This window comes from Canis lupus, chromosome 26 (genome assembly GCF_048164855.1).
Source record: "Canis lupus baileyi chromosome 26, mCanLup2.hap1, whole genome shotgun sequence".
Classification (NCBI taxonomy): domain Eukaryota; kingdom Metazoa; phylum Chordata; class Mammalia; order Carnivora; family Canidae; genus Canis; species Canis lupus.
In genome coordinates, this window is record NC_132863.1 from 24,894,358 (window position 1) to 24,912,039 (window position 17,682).

The following is a 17,682-nucleotide window of genomic DNA, read 5'->3' on the forward strand; positions in this document are numbered from 1 at the left end:
TAGGCAGACCTCCCCTAAAAGAGTGGCTAAAAGAAGTCCCTCTCAGAAGCAGAAAGAAAATTACAAAAGAAGAAATCTTAAAATACCATAGTAGATGAAAGAAAAATGGAAAGAGCAAAAATAAAAGCCGATACAATAGACTTGGCTTTGCTTAAGTTTTCTAAACTATGGTAGTTGAAGCAAAAGTTTTAACATTGTGTGATATCACTGTCTGTATATTTAAAGGAAGTGTTGAAGACAATTATATTCTAAACCAGAGAGCATAAAGGCAGATAAGGTTTCTATACTTTTGTATCTTTTTTTTTTTTTTTTAAGATTTTATTTATTTATTTGACAGTGAGAGTGAGTGAGTGAGTGAGAACCAGCACAGGGAGCAGCAGCGGGAGAGGGAGAAGCAGACTCCCCACTGAGCAGGGAGCCTGATGCAGGGCTCAATCCCAGGACCCTGAGACCATGACCTGAGCCGGAGGCAGATGCTTAACTGTCTGAGCCATCCAGGCGCCCCCTCTATAGTTCTGTATCTTGACTGCAGTGGTGATTACATGGAATACACATGTACACTAAAGTGATATAGAACTATACACAGTTTCATCAATGTTTATTCCCTTGTGATACTGCACTGTAGTTACAGAAAACTTAACCTATGGGAGAACCTTTCTGTACTGTTTTTACAACTTCCTATGATCATATTTATCTCTTAAAAGGTAAAAGAAATGTTAGTTGTTGGCCTATCTATACCCCTTATCTTCTAAGACCATTTTAGGTGTTGAATGTGGATGCCAAGAAAAATTAAGGCCATTGCACCTCAAGTTTAGCATTAGCACAAGTATAGTCATCTTAGGCCCCTGGGAATAAGAGCTGAACTTTACAGGAAAAACTGCAGAATATCCTAGGCAGGGAGGGAATCCCATATCGGAAAGACAATAAAGCTCAGAATGCCCTCAGTAGAGAATCCCATATCAGATCTTTAGAAACTCCCCCACCCTTTCCCCCATATTGGAATGGAAAAAATTCCTCCACCCATTCTGAAAATCCCCTAGACCAGCCCATAAAAACTGTAACCCACTTTGGGGTTCAAGCCTCTGCTCTGCTGTGTGGAGTATACTTGGACCCAAGCTCGAGCTTGTAAATAAATCCTTGTGTACTTGCATCAGTGTCGGCTCCTTGGTGGTTTCTCGGATTGGCAGTCTTGGGCACAACATTTGGGAGCTCATCTGGGATGTTGCCCTTGTGATCCAGAGACCAGATCCCTCAACATTTTACATTCATCTCCCTGTCATCTTTAAAGCCTTCTTTGTCCTCCCAAGTTTGATTTCAGCATGTCTTCTCCGTGTCCCAGTAGTCTCCTGCTCACTTCTGTCTTGATAATACTGTAATGTTTGTTTTCCTGCTACACTATGAATTCTTACAAAAAAACAACTATGCTCTTATTTAAATAACTGAAGGAAAGGGAAAGATAATGGCACTATTCCATTAATAGTGGCTTATCATCTCTCTCAGAGGATTGCCTTGCATCTGCAGTATATGTAGTCCTGTCCTGAGTGAGTTTCTTAGCCTAAGTCACTATTTCTCTAGCTACACACACCTCATTCTTTCCCTTCTTTGTCCACAAGAAAATTTAAAAGTCATTCAGAAATATTTTTCAATATATTTACTCTATTTGTGTTTACTTTTTCAGGCCTGATTACATTCATTGTAGTAGAGAAAGCATGTTCTTTTACACTTTCTTTATATTTCTGATTAGCAGTACCTTTGGTTGCATTGTACAGATATCATATCAGGGAATCAGTTAAATTTTAAAAGGATCTTGGTGTGGGGCAGGCACCTGTGTGGCTCAGTCTGTTAAGCATCCAACTCTTGGTTTCAGCTCAGGTCAAGATCTCAGTGTGAGATCAAGCCCACGTGGTGCTCTGCACTCAGTGTGGAGTTCTGCTCTTTCTCTCTCTTACAAATAAATAAATCTTTTAAATAAAGAATTTTGGTGTGAAATGAGGTAAACTTCAAATATTTTCATTTAACATGGTTACATTTCCCTTCAGGAAAAAGTATGTATTTTTACTGAATATTAATATATTTGGAAAGTCAAACATAATTTCCTATCCAGAAATAACTGCTATTGTAATCATCTTCCCAGACACTTAAAAGACTATATAAATGTGTGTGTGTGTTGTTTCCATAAATGGCTTATAGAAAAGCCTACTGTTCTTTTTCTGGTTTTTCGTTTAACAGTATGTTATAGACACCTTTCCCTATTAATACATACAGATCTGTCCCTCCTCTGTTAATGTCCTGATGTATGACTGTACCATAATTTTTTAAAGATTTATTCATTTATTTGAGGGAGAGAGAGCGGTGAGGAGGGGCAGAAGAAAAGAGTTTTAAGCAGATTCCATGCTGAATGTGATGCAGGGCTTGATCTCATGACCCCAAGATCACGATCCAAGCCGGCCAAAAACAAGAGAATAATGTTTAACTGACTATACCATCCGGGCACCTCTGTACCATAATTTTTAAATGCAGTTTCCTGGTAGTCGATCTATATGTTTTCTATACTGTTAAGAAGCAATATTGTGCTGGTAAATCATTTGGTACTTGTTACATCTTTCAACTCTTGGTGATTTTATAAAAATAAATCCCTAGTAGTGGTAGTTGTTCTTTCGTGGAGGTAAGAATTCAAATTAATGCTTACATTTGTTTTGTTTTTTATTTACACTGTGTTTTAAGGAATTAAATAAAAATATTTTGTGAACTTTGAAGAAAATATTTTTATTTGTATATTTTCCTTAGCAATAGAGCTGAGAATCCTATTTAAAGCTAGACTTTTCGTGATCCCTGGGTGGCTCAGCAGTTTAGCGCCTGCCTTTAGCCCAGGGCCTGATTCTGGAATCCCGGGATCAAGTCCCACTTCGGGCTCTCAGCATGGAGCCTGCTTCTCCCTCCTCCTGTGTCTCTGCCTCACTCTCTCTATGTCTATCGTGAATGAATAAATAAATAAATAAATAAATAAATCTTTAAAAATATAAAAATAAATAAAGCTAGACTTTTATTGGGGCACCTGGGTGTTATAGTTGGTTAAGCGTCTGACTCTTGTTCTTTGCTTAGGTTTTGATCTCAGGGTTGTGAGTTCAAGCCCCGCATTGGGCTCCATGCTGGACATGGCCTCTACTTAAAAGGAAAAAAAAAAAAAAAAAAGCTACCCTTTTGAAAAAATACAAGTGAAGTGCTAATAACTTTACTGGAAATACTAAAATCTTCCCAATGTTTGTCTATTTCCAGGTACTCTAATATATATAAGCAGACCATTCGAAGGTAGAGGGCACACGTTATTCTGCTTTGTTTCTTCTTCTTCTTCTTTCTTCTTCTTTCTTCTTCTTTCTTCTTTCTTCTTCTTTCTTCTTCTTTACTTCCTGTTTATAATATTTAGGAAACTGATGTTAGGAGGAAGGCAGAGCCTATGAAGAAGTTGACATCCTAGACTCATTCAGGATTATTCCTTCTAGGAACAGTGTAGTGTTGGTTTTCTGTATCTGAGGTGACTTGCCCTCTACTCCTCAATACAAAGGACCCATGTGCCTCTCTTCATGAATAGTGTGGAAAGGAATAGCCTACTCTGCACTCCCAGCTGCTGAGTGTAGAGCAGAATTTAGATTTGGAGTACTAAAGAAAAAATTAATGAGACCAGATTTTTCATAAAGAAAATTTGGTTGACCTTTGAGAGGGATCTCAGTTTATAGTAGTGCTTTTGAAATTATCATTTTCCTTGATTTAAATGGTTTAGCACAATCTGGGCAGCCCTGGTGGCGCAGCAGTTTAGCGCCGCCTACAGCCCGAGGTGTGATCCTGGAGACCCAGGATGGAGTCCCACATCTGGTTCCCTGCGTGGGGCCTGCTTCTCCCTCTGCCTGTGTCTCTGCCTCTCTCTCTCTATTTCGCTATGAATAAATAAAATCTTTAAAAAGAATAAAAATAAATGGTTTGCACAATCAGATTTATATTAAGAAGAACAGTATCCGGTTTTAGCAGTTGACAATATTATTTATCTTTTCAGAACTCAACAGTAACAATTGAAGAATTCCATTGCAAGCTTCAAGAGGCTACAAACTTTCCTCTTCGTCCTTTTGTGATTCCATTCCTCAAGGTAATTTTATGAGATAATTCCTGGATATAATTTATGTTTCACATTTCCTCAAAATATGCTGCTGATCCCTATTCTATGATCTCAGTCAGGGTGACTTGCCATATTTTCATATCTTTATTTTACGTAGGTCTGCTAGAAAAATGTGAATGTAGTCTGCAGATAAGCCTTACTTATATACTTGGAGAGATAAGAATTGCAAAAGCCTTGAGTTGTGGTCCACATATAGATACTGCTGGTACCACACAGAAGCAGGTGGAGCACGCAAATGAATGGGCTGGAGGTGACTGTGGGACGGTGTGGAGATTGGGCTCTTAGCAGAGGAAGTAATTGAACACTAAATCTTTTGTTTGTGGCGGTGAAATGTGTGTGTTTTGAGAAGAGGCTGTCAGACAAAGGAGAAGCCTTACACTTCCCACTTATCCTTAGGACAGAAGAGCATGTGAGAAGGCAATGTTGCTGTCTCCCCAACCCTAGTTAGTCTAGCTTCTGATCATGTCCTCTGGAATTCATGTTCCCTAAAACATAGCTTTTGGGAAGCATTGATCAGAATTGCTATACCAACCTGAGAAATAAGGCCGTATTAAATTTATATCTAATATGCTCTTTTAAAAAAACTTTTATTTGAAAATAATTTCGTACTCAAAAGTTGAAAACTGGTACAGGAAAATTCCTGTATACCACACTGTATCTTCAGTCACATTCTGCAAGTGTTAATATTTTATCACATCTACATTATTATTCTCTTTGTCTTCTATTTATTTTTCCTTGGAAATATTTGAGGGGTGCCTCGCTGACTTAGTGGAGTAAGATCTCTTGATCTTAGGGTTGCAAGTTCAAGCCCCATGTTGGGTATAGAGATTACTTTAAAAACAAAATATTTTGGGGGCACCTGGGTGGCTCAGTGGTTGAGCATCTGGCTTTGGCTCAGGTCATGATCCCAGGGTCCTGGGATCAAGTTCCACATTGGGCTTCCCGTAGGGAGCCTGCTTTTCCCTCTGCCTATGTCTCTGCCTCTCTCTGTGTGTCTCTCATGAATAAATAAATGAAATCTTTAAATAAAATAAAAATATTTTATTTATTTTTGATTTTTTATTGTTTGAGAGAGAGAGCTCAGATAGGCCTTTTCATTTGCCGAGCCCTGTTGTGTAGGGCCCAACACCTGGAAAACTGCTTTCCAGCCCATACCTCTTCTTTTCAAGGCCAATCTGCCCCTGCTGCAGCGGGAACTGCTGCACTGCGCTCGAGCCGCCAAGCAGACCCCATCCCAGTACCTGGCTCAGCACGAACACCTTCTGCTCAACACAAGTATTGCATCGCCTGCTGACTCTTCAGAGCTGCTCATAGAAGTTCATGGAAATGGAAAGAGGCCCAGTCCAGAGAGGTGAGCAGAGAAGTGCTTTGTTGTCCTTTTCTGGAATTACTCTGAGCTTCCCCTTTGTGAAAGATAGAATTTGATTACTGTGGTTATATATAGGTATGGACTTAATTTCTAAGGTTAGATTTATTTTGCCCCAACATTAGGCTGCAGAATGTTTCTCAAATCTATAGGTGTAAAACAAATAAAATCTTAAAAAATAAAATCTATAGGCATACCCCCCAGGCACAAGTATTTTTCAAAAACTCTTCAGATGACTCTATATCCCTGGTGAGAGAATCCACTCTACTCCACTCTCCACATTCTGTGGGTCTACTAATCCAGAATCATAAGAAGTACAGAAGGTCCAAAGCATTTTTCCAATTTGTGAAATCTAATAATAAAATATAACAATTAATAATTGATACTTGTTAGTAAATCACCTTTTAATTTATTCTGAAAATTCCAATATGAGTGTCTGAAAGTGTTATTCAAAGAAGCAATATTTTAACACAATGGAAAATGTGTGAAAATTGAAGCTAAATGACTGGAAACTGTACCAGTTTGCAAGTGTATTCATTGTGTGAGCCTTTTTTCTCCAATATGACGAATTGTTTCTTTCCAAAAACTGTCCTCCAGAGCATCACATTTGACCTGAAACATCACTGAAGGTAGTTGAGCCCATAATCCTCTGTATCCTATCACAGAAGAAAATTCTATCATCTCTCCTTTGCTTCATGGAGTTGAGATGTTTCTGTCTGGTTTTGGATAGATTTGACCTCTAATTTCATGCTGGAATAAATCAGCAATTTCTCTTATCTGCCTGGCGCCTGGAGACATTTCAGGTCATGCCTTATGTCACACCATTGTTCCTATTTGTGAAAGTGCATATAGCACGACGTCAGTGCTTAGGACATGTTTGTGTGAACATTATTTGATGGGCTCAAATATGTACTTCTGGTTCTTCTACAGAAGGGAAGAGAACAGTTTTGAAAGAGATACAATTCCTCCTGAGCCTCCCGCCAAGAGAGTGTGCACCATCAGCCCTGCTCCCCGACATAGTCCTGCCCTCACTGTACCCCTCATGAATCCTGGGGGCCAGTTCCATCCTACTCCTCCACCTCTTCAACACTACACCTTAGAAGATATTGCAACTTCACATCTGTATCGTGAACCCAACAAGATGCTAGAACATCGTGAAGTTCGTGATAGACACCACAATCTTAGTAAGTGACATAAGCAGCATGGTAGTGGTTTAAATTCAGATTGAATTTTTATGTTTCTTTCCTATTCAGTTATAAAAAGCAAAGTGATACAATCAGTGTTTTTTTCCCCACTGATCAGATAAAACAATATACATTAAAAAAAATATTAGAGTTGTAGTGATCTCATTTCAAATTGATCTCCCTTCATAACTTGTTGCTATTCTTACATGATAGAAGTAGAATTGAATAAATTTTAGGAAATACACATTAAAATATTAAGAATAAAGAGGTATCACTTATTTTCAAATGTTACAGAAAACTAGAATATGTTAAAACAAATAAGCTAAAATATTAACATTTGGGAAATCAGCTTGAAGGATGGATGAGAAGTCTTTATACTATTCTTGTAGTGTTTCTGTAAGTGTGGATTTATTTCAGAGTAAAGTGTTTTTAAAATTAAAAAAGATGAGATATGTGGTCTTAAAAGCAGAAGGTCAAGAGGTAAGGCATATCTAAATTTAAATTTTGGCCCTGCATCCTAACTAGCTGTGTGATTTTATGCAAGTTGCTTAGGCTCTTTGAGCTTTGTTTATTCAATTTTTAAAATGGAGATGATACTACTACTTGTGCTGGGTCATTGCTACGTTTGGAATGCCTTGCACATGTATCATCAGTGACAATTAAATTTAAGAGGAAGCAAAAAGGCAAACAAACATTATCCAAGATCAGTTTTGAACAAAGCTTGTTGTGATATCCTCATACAAGTTTACTATAGGCTTCTTTGGAGTAACTGCTGAACAGAAAACAAAAGAACTGTTAATTTCCTGGTTTTTCTCTTCATTTCCATTTGTGGGGTGCCCCATGGAGTAAAAAAAAAAATTGCAGCACATTTGCTTGTCCACATTCTGACTTAGACTTAGCCCACTAGCACCTTTCAGAGGCAAGGATCATAGTAGGGCTCTGGCTTCATGCAGTGTGGTTGATGAATGGTGAGGGCCATGACAACAAACGGTGTTCTCAGCTGCCAACATTTACTTCCGGGTACTGCTTAGGTTGCAATATATGTACATCATATGTACGTTGTCTCATTCAGTCCTCACACTGGTCCTGTGCAGTTTTCACCCTCTTTTTACAGATAAGAGGTGAGGGGATTTTGGCCAAAATCAGATAGCTAGAGTGGCAGAGACAAGATTCAGACCCCAGCTATCTGATTCCCAAAGCTTGGATACATTGCCAGTATGCTGTGGCACCTCCCTTGGCAGCATTTTGTGTGGTCCAGTCCCTTTTCTCCCATATCACTCTCTTTTTACATTGAAAATGAAGCATGGGCAGCCCCGGTGGCGCAGCGGTTTGGCGCTGCCTGCAGCCTGGGGTGTGATCTTGGAGACCCAGGATCAAGTCCCACGTCGTGATCCCTGCATGGAGCCTGCTTCTCCCTCCTCCTGTGTCTCTGCCCCTCTCTCTGTGTCTATGAATAAATAAATAAAATATTAAAAAAAAAAAAGAAAATGAAGCTTGCTATTGATTTCTTTTGTATTCATACATATACTTTTAACTAGTTTGATCCATTACTTTCTGAGGAAGAAGTGTGCTAAAAACAAGCTGAGCTGTGTTGTGCTCAGATTTTCCTTTCATTTCTAACAATTTTAGAAAAAAATTTTTTTTTGTCTTGATGTGTTCTCCTTGAAAGATCTTCAGTCCTCCTCCTACATGGTTTGTTTTAGGCTTAACCATTTGTCTTCCTGGCTGGTTATAGATTCTTTAATTTTCCCTAGTCCTCTTGAAAGCATGTGCCCTAGTTCTCAGTTCTTACCAAACCACTTATTCCCTCCTCCTTTTAAACAAATATATTGCAGCCCCTCCTCTTTACTCTCCTAAAATGGAAGTTATGGATACTATAGCCTGTCTTAGACTTAGAACTTTAGGATCAATATTCTAATTCATAATATATAAGAAATTGTTAGAATATGTTAGTGCTCAGGCATGACTGCACAAGAAGATCCCATAAAATAAGCAGGTGCTTACACAGATACAGGTTTACTATCAATATTAACACTTGTAAATTTAGGTTGGTAACAGCCATGTTATATTAATGATTTCAATGCTATGAACAGTGCTGTCATATGTGGTATCATACGATTTTTCAAAATAGTAGACAGTTAATTCATTATACCTTTGATTCACACAGTCATTGCATTCCTACAAATTTAAATATAAATCAAAACCATACAAAAATATTTTGGGGGCATCTGGGTGGCTCAGTTGGTTAATCATCTGCCTTCGGCTCAGGTCATTCATGATTCCAGAGTCCTGAGATCAAGCCCCACATCAGGCTCCCTGCTTAGCAGGGAATCTGCTTTTCCCTCTCCCCCCTTGCTTGTGCTCTCTCTGGCTATCTCTCTCTCTCTCTCAAGTAAATAAATAAAATCTTAAAAAAAAAAAATTGTGCGAGGCACCTGACTCTTAAGTCAGTAGAGCATCAACTCAGTCCTCAGGGTTGAGTTCAGGTTCCATGTTGAGCATAGAGCTTACTTAAAAATGTACATATTTTTTAGTAATACTAAGTTGTTTCCAAGTGCTTGTACAGTACCCACTCTATTTGGGGTGGTTAAGTATTTGCATTGTGTTACATCCTTGCCAGTACTAAGGGTTATCTGGCAATTTAGTTTTTTCCAATATATGGATATGAAATGCTATCTTCGTAGAGATTTTTACTTGTACTCTACTTACAGTTTTACTGTCTTCATGTTTTTATGGACCATCTATGCTTTTCTGTCTGTGGCATATCTTTTTATTTCTTTTGACTGTTTTTCCTTTGGGCTGTTTGCCTTTTTAACTGATTTGTCAGAGTTTGTTATATATTCTAAATGGTGATTTGTTGTTGTTGTTGTTGGCTTTATGTCATTTTGTGTTTCCTACACTCCATTTTGAATCATTGCCCTAGCAGTGTGCTCACATTTGGTACGGATGTGTGTGTTTTTACATGATAGAATTTTGTTTATTGTATTCTTTCCTCTGTCTTCAAATTTAATCTCTCATTTCTAATAGGTCTTAATGGAGGCTATCAAGATGAGTTGGTAGACCACCGGTTGACCGAAAGGGAGTGGGCAGATGAATGGAAACATCTTGATCATGTAAGAATCTTATGGCGTATAATTTTCCTATTATATTTTACTTCTTAATATCACCAATAGTAATGGAGTACATATGCCTGATGTGAAATTAACCAGAGCCATATCATCTACAATAAAAACTGATTTATGAAGCCAACTGGTTGGCTCAGTCTGTTGAACATGTGACTCTCAATTTCAGGATTGTGAGATCAAGCACTTCAAGTCCCATTTTGGGTGTAGAGCTTACTTATGAATTAATAAAATGAAATAAAATAAACCTGATTTATCTGCTACTCCCCTAGCTAGAGAGATAAGAGTAACTCCCAAATCTTTGTAGTGGGGTAATTACTTCAGGATATAACCAAATGAAGTCATAAAGTATAATGGTTAAAAAACGGGGCTGTGGGGCAGCCTGGGTAGCTCAACAGTTTAGCGCCGCCTTCAGCCCAGGGCATGATCCCAGAGACCTGGGATTGAATCCCACATCAGGCCCCCTGCATGGAGCCTGCTTCTTCCTCTGCCTGTGTCTCTGCCTCTCTCTCTGTGTCTTTCATGAATAAATAAATAAAAACCTTTAATAAAAATCAATTTAAAAAAACGAGGCTGTGAGTTCAGATCTCAGCTTTGCTACTTCCTATCTTTGTGCAATGGGCAAGTTGTTTTTAATGTTTCTAGCCTTAATTTTTATATCTTAAAAAAAAGAATACTGTAATATTTGAATTCATAGCAAGGTAGGTGATAATATAATAGAAGGTGCTTATCACAGGATCTAATATATAGGAAATGCTAAATAAATGGTGCTTCTCTATAAACAAATGAGAGGGACTCCTGGTTGGCTCACTGGGTTAAGTGGCTGTCTTCTGCCTAGATCATGATCCCAGGGTCCAGGGATCGAGCCCCACATCGGGCTCCTTCCTCAGTAGGGAGCCTGCTTCTCCTTCTGCCTGCCGTTACTCTTCTTGTACTCTTTCTGTGTCAAATAAATAAATAAAAGTCTTTTAAAAAAGAGAATTGGTGTCCTAAAAATGGAAGAAAAGATGTAGTACCTACTTGAAATACACCTACATACCTTTTCCTTGTTGAGTGAAATTGTCTCTGAATGTTCTTTCTCTGATTGCATTCTTGTATAAATCTCTAGCTTTATCTAGTAACTTGATGTATTTAGGCAGAGAGATAATATGGTTTTATCAGAATATTTAAAGAATTATGGTGAGAGACTCTGGCTGCTTCAACCTGGAAGAATCCAAAAAGTGTTATTTTGAAATCCAAAAAAAACATTTTGCATTGTATATATATTTAAAAAGAACCTGTTGGGGGTACCTGAGTAGCTCAGTTGGTTAAGTGTTCCCCACTCTTGATTTTGGCTAAGGTCATGATCTCAGGATTGTGATATTCAACCCCATGTTGTGGCTGTGCTGGGCATGGAGTCTGCTTAGGATTCTGTCTCCCTCCCCACCAAATTAAATAAATAAGTAAAAAGAAGCTGTTAAGCAAGGCTTTCATATATAGGCTGATATTGCTAACCTGTAAGATACTTAAGCCTTCATTCTTTATAGTTTACCTGTCCTTAATTTTCAGTATTGGTTATTTGACAGTCCTAATCTTATATCTGCCTGACTTCCTCTCTGATTTAGGCTCTGAATTGCATTATGGAAATGGTAGAGAAGACAAGGCGCTCCATGGCGGTTCTGCGGCGCTGTCAGGAATCTGATCGTGAAGAACTCAACTACTGGAAAAGAAGATGTAACGAAAACACAGAGATGAGGAAGACAGGGAGTGATTTGGTCTCCAGGCAGCACAGTCCCGGGAGTGCAGATTCTCTCAGCAATGGTAAGGGAGGAGTCTCCCCTATGATGGCAGGGAAGACTTTGGTAGATTGTGGAGTTAGAAAGACCCAGGTAAGTTTGAAGAGTAAATGATAAAATATGTCAAGGATTCAGTACATGGCAGGTTCAAGAAATACTATTTAACTTGGGGATAATGAGAATATTAATGGTTTTATTCTGTTTTTAACTCTCTCTCTGTGTGTGCTAGGTGATGATGAAAGAATCGTTGTCTCCCTGGTTGAATGTCCTAGGTATTCTCATGTACATCACATTTATTCCTCAGTAGTAGCCCTGAAAAATCTAAAAATGTTCCTGTCATCTTCCCTCCTCTCCCTCTCACTCCCCATCCAGGAAAATACCATTTATCATCCTCTGTCTGGAGGCCTTTATAAAAAATTCTATTATACCAAGCTGAGTTATCCCATCTTGCCTTTTCATAGCCTGAAGATGCAGAGGTATGAACAACTGTTCTCTCAATCCGGGATACATGCAGTGCCACAGTGTTTTCCCCCAAAATGTTCCATCACATTCATTTAGTAACTGAAAAGGTGCCCTATCCAAAGACACAGCTAAATGAGAGGCCATCTGTGATCAGCCTTTTTCCCCATCCACCTACCCACTTCAAGCTCCATCTTTTCACCAGGGAGAATGAATCGTTTATTGTGACAGACCTAGCATGTTCCACAGACAACAGCTGTTAGTCTAAAAAAGACTTCAAAATAAAAGAGGCAAAGACATTGGTAACCAAAGGATCCCACTCCCCACCCCTCCCACAGAGTTGACTCTTGAGGCAGCCATAGATGAGCAACATTGTGCAGGATATCACATTAAGACATCAAAGAACACTTGTAGCTGCAGTGTGATTCCTTTTATAAAAACTTTAGAGCTTGGGCTGCCTGGCTGGCACAGTCAGAGGAGCATGTGTTTCTTAACCTCAGGGTCATGTGTTTGAGCCCCATGTTGGGTGTAGAGATTACAATCAATCTATCCACTGATCAGTTAATCAATACATATATACAAATGTACAGATAACTTCAGAGCTCATCATATCCCTCACCATTTGAACCTTCATAAGTAGTCCCTATAACAACTTGCAGAAACATACAAAGTTCCCCAACCAAATCAACTACATTCTAACAGTCAGTCTGCGTGTGTCGAGGTGAGTGGCATACAGTGCAGTGCAGAGTGAGCTGCAGTCCTGAGGCAGCTCTTCTCTAGCCCCGATGGCAAGTCTTGCTGGGGGAATTAAAACATTACTCTGCATTACTCTCTATTCATCTTTTTCAGTATCTTTATTTATACATAGTATACATATTTTATATTTTTATTTTACTGTTTGTTGCAGTAGAGAAAGAAAGCATCATTCGTCTCCTAAATAATCATGCTATTCAAAATGTGGACCAAAACCATTCTAAACCAGTTTGTTACTGGACTGTGATCGTATGAGAAGCTTGCCACAGCATGTATTGGGGTACACTTTTGCTTACTTTGAGAAGAGTCCTCTACATTAAACAGTGTGCTTAGAGACATAGTGGTCGGGCATTCTGGCGTAAGTTCCCGATCTCTTTATGGACCAAAGTGGTGTGCAGACTAGCATTTGGAGCAGCACTGTTCTACATTCTGCAGTATTCTTGGACATAACACACAGACATATCAATGACTTTTAAATAATTAGATAATCTGTGATTTGTGTGTATTTTTTATTTTTTTCATAATTCGTGTTTTAAATCTTTTGGGTGTACAGAAACTGCTGGTGATTTATTTACTTACATGTTTAGTATTTAAGTGTTTTGGTGATTTGGGGAGAAATTCACTAAGATACTGCATAGCATTTTTACTTTTCCCATGTAAAATAATCAAATATAGGTTCCTTCTATCTGAACATTGGTAAGTCACAATATTTTCAGGGATAAATTTGCTTCAGACAACAAGGGATGTATTTTGGTATTTTATTTAAGGAACCATAAATAAGTAGGAAAAGCATAAGGAAAAACAAGAAAATGATCATCAAAAAAAAAAAAAAAAGAAAATATCATCATAGAGATCAAGAGAATGGTTTTCTCTGGGGGTGTAGGATGGAGGCTATAGGTGATGGAATACAGAGTTGGGCATTCATCATCTCTATGAGCTCTTTTGACTGTAGGAGTGTAAGTCTGGCCAGCATCCTTTAAACAGGACTGTGGCTTACCACTAGCCATCTCTTGGGGATTTAGGGCTGCTGGAAGTGTCTTTTTTGACCTATAGGTTTGTGGATGTTCACTTTAATATTTTTATGAACTTGTTATTCATCCAAATCAGATGAGTTTCAGAAACTATGAATAGATAGGGAAGATAGTTACTGAAAAAAATTTTTTTTAATTATCCAGAACTGAATGTCAGTATTCCAACTTGAACCAGTCTATAAATTAGACAAGACTGGAGAAGAAACAAATATCAGCATCATTAACTTAGAAAATGGGTATCCCTGGGTGGCGCAGCAGTTTGGCGCCTGCCTTTGGCCCAGGGCGCGATCCTGGAGACCCGGAATCGAATCCCACGTCGGCCTCCCGGTGCATGAGCCTGCTTCTCCCTCTGCCTATGTCTGCCTCTCTCTCTGTGTGTGACTATCATAAAAAAAAAAAAAAAAAAATTTAAAAAAAATTAAAAAAAAAAAAACTTAGAAAATGGGACACTTGGGTGGCTCAGCGGTTGGGCATCTGCCTTCATTCAGTTCAGGGCGTGATCCCAGGATCCTGGATTGAGTCCCACATTGGGCTCCCTGTAGAGAGCCTGCTTCTCCCTCTGCCTTTGTCTCTACCTCTCATGAATAAATAAATAAATCTTGGAAAGAAGGTAGGAAGGAAGGGAGAAGAGAAGAGAAGAAAAGAAACTTAGAAGACAACTCTGAAGAAAAGTTATTTTAACTTAGAATTCTGTACTAGACCTGGGGCACCTAGGTGGTACAGTCAGTTGAGCATCTGACTCTTGGTTTCAGGTTGGGGCCATGATCTCATGGTCATGGCATTGAGCCCTTACACTAGGTGTGAAATCTTGGGATTGATTATCTTTTCTTCTCCTTTGGCTCAAGCACACATACTTTCTCTTTCTCTCTTTAAAGTAAATCAATAAATCTTTGTAAAAAATTGGCCAAACCGGGACGCCTGGGTGGCTCAGCGGTTGAACATCTGCCTTCGGCCCAGGGCATGATCCTGGAGACCCTGGATCAACTCCCACATCGGGCTTCCTGCATGGAGCCTGCTTCTCCCTCTGCCTGTGTCTCTGCCTCTCTCTCTCTCTCTTTCTTGTGTCTCTCATGAATGAATGAATGAATGAATGAATGAATGAATGAATAAATAAATAAATAAAATGTTTAAAAAATTTTTTGACCAAACCAAAACCATTAATTTTAATTAATCACCCACAATTTTTCAAAACATGTACCTCCTAAGGCACCTGGATGGCTTGGTTAGGGGTCAGTCTCTTGGTTTCATCTCATATCATGATCTCATGAGTCCTGAGACTGAGCCCAGCTTTGGGCTCTGCGCTCAGCAGGGAGTCTGCTTGATGGTTCTCTCCCTCTGCCCCCCTCACTGGAGCACCCTTGCTCCCACTTGATCTCCCTGTCTCTCAAATAAATAAATAAATCTTTTTTGAAAAATGTACCTCCTATCTACCCTTTATCATCGTTTACCACAACAGGGTATGATATACCTTAAAAGAGGGAAGTAAATCAGAAAGTAGAAGCCATGGAATTGATTAAACAGGACCCATCAACATAAGGGAATGCCTAGCCTGGTTAGGGAGGGTCCTAAGCAACAGGGTGTACCACGAGCATTTGAGGCTGTAATAGCCCAAAAGCTTGCTAGAAGTTTTTTCAAGAAAATGAAATTTATAATATTTATACAATAGGGACACCTGGGTGGCTCAGTGATTGAGTGTTTACCTTCAGCTCAGGTTATGATCCTGGGGTTTTGGGATCGAGTCCTGCATCACACTCCCTGTGGGATAGCCTGCTTCTCCCTCTATGTCTTTGCCTCTTTGTGTGTCTCTCACGAATAAATAAATAAATAAATCTTTTTAAAAAAGTAATTTATACAATAGGAAGAGAAGTTAAGATTGAGAAATAATTACACTAAACAAGGCAATTATTAACTCTCAAAAAAAAAAAAACTTGTTAAGTATATAAAAAGATTCATAGATGGCACCTGGGTGGCTCAGTTAAGGGTCTGCTTTTGGCTCAGGTCATGATCCCAAGGTCCTGGGATCCACAGGAAGCCTGCTTCTTTCTTCTTCTCCCTCTGGCTGCCCTGCTTGTCTGTGTACTCCCCCCCCCCCCCAATCAAATAAATAAAATCTGTTAAAAAAGAAAAAAAGATTCAGGGCAGCCCCTGTGGCCCAGTGGTTTAGCCGCCCGCCTTCGGCCCAGGGCATTATCCTGGAGACCCGGGATCGAGTCCCACGTCAGGCTCCCTACATGGAGCCTGCTTCTCCCTCTGCCAGTGTCTGTGCCTCTCTCTCTCTCATATGAATGAATAAATAAAATCTTAAAAAAAAAAAAAAGATTCATAGAATCTGAACCACATGACTCAACTGGGATTAGTATTTACATTCAATACTGTAAATATTGACTACCGGTGTAACAGAATTTGAATATCTCTGGAGGAACAGAAGAGGAATAAATTGTGAATGTGTCTGTGATAGAGTGAGAATGGAGGTTAAAAGAGAATGAAATGGCTGGTTAGCCAGTAATGGCCACAGTTGAAATAATCAGCATGTAGCAATACCTAAAGAAAGACACTTTAACAGTGTTACAATAGAAAATATGTAAGACCAACAGAGAGGTGGTGATCCTAGTATGGTTTGGAAGACCTTACTCACTAATGCTGGATTCTAAGTCACACACATTCTTTCAGTAGTTTAAGTGCCCATGACATCACAAAACAAAAAGTGGATACTTTTGGAAAATTGCTGATGCCCTGGCCCCATGTCAAGATTCTGATTTAATTGGACTAAGATGGGACCTGTGATTTTTCAAACATCTTGCATTTTTGCCTTCGGATGTATTCTTAGCTATAAAATTAATACGTTGTGAATATAGGTATTTTTATTCATTTGATCTTGGTTTTTGTTTTCTCTCCCACCTCTTACCCCAACTGGTTTTTGATGGATAAGATAGCTAATATTTATGGAATCAAATCCATCACTTCCTTTTATACTTTGTTCCTTGACCTTCATCCTCATCCAATATACAACCGATTTCATCTACATTACATTCAAATCTGTATATTTGGGTATTAGCAATCTAATTTAAAACTTACTACCATCAAATAACGAATACCCACCCATCCTTTAGATACTGAAATGATATAATTACTAATACTCCATTTTGTTGAATACTTCAGTCTGTTTTCTTCATTGATCTTTCTGACCGTATTAGTATTCAAATTTAATAATCATAGTTTATCTGGATTCTTATTGTGTTCTAGCCAGTGCTAAAGTTTCACATGTGTTTTCTTTCTTTCTTTTTTTTTTTTTTAAGATTTTATTTATTCATGAGAGACACAGAGAAAGAAAGAGTCAGAGACACACGCAGAGGGGGAAGAAGGCTCCATGCTTGGAGCCTGATGTGGGACTTGATCCTGGGACTCCAGAATCACGTGGTGGGCCGAAGGCAGGCGCTAAACCACTGACCACCCAGGGATTCCCCCTCACATGTGCTTTCAAAGCTGTCTGTTGAGATATAGGAATTGCTATTACATTCTTTGACAGACGACAACACTGAGGCTTAAATAAGTTAAAAAGTTGGCCAAAACAGTCATATTACTAGTACGGATTATAAGTATAGCATTCTAGAACCAGCACACACTCACTCATAGCTGATCCACTGTATTTTCTTGAGTTGTTTTTTTTTTTAATATTTTATTTACTTATTCATGAGAAACACAGAGAGAGAGAGAAAGAGGCAGAGACACAGGCAGAGGGAGAAGCAGGCTCCATGCAGGGAGCCTGACGTGGGGCTTGATCCCGGATTTCCAGGATCAGGCCTTGGGCTGAAGGTGGTGCTAAA

The 17,682-nt window shown here is 39.0% G+C and overlaps 1 protein-coding gene across 9 annotated transcripts in view; it reads left to right on the forward strand.

Annotated features, from left to right (window-relative positions):
• CBFA2T2 (CBFA2/RUNX1 partner transcriptional co-repressor 2) overlaps nucleotides 1–17,682 on the forward strand; it is a 146,365-nt gene that overhangs the window by 113,686 nt on the left and 14,997 nt on the right. For all 9 annotated transcript variants that reach the window (XR_012018501.1, XM_072800609.1, XM_072800614.1 and 6 more), the window contains 5 exons: nucleotides 4,049–4,138; nucleotides 5,338–5,519; nucleotides 6,465–6,718; nucleotides 9,746–9,831; nucleotides 11,445–11,640. Coding sequence is in view for 8 of the 9 variants with exons in the window: in XM_072800609.1 (XP_072656710.1) it covers nucleotides 4,049–4,138; nucleotides 5,338–5,519; nucleotides 6,465–6,718; nucleotides 9,746–9,831; nucleotides 11,445–11,640 (808 nt within the window). In the remaining variant the exon portion in view is untranslated. The remainder of the gene's footprint in view (nucleotides 1–4,048; nucleotides 4,139–5,337; nucleotides 5,520–6,464; nucleotides 6,719–9,745; nucleotides 9,832–11,444; nucleotides 11,641–17,682) is intronic.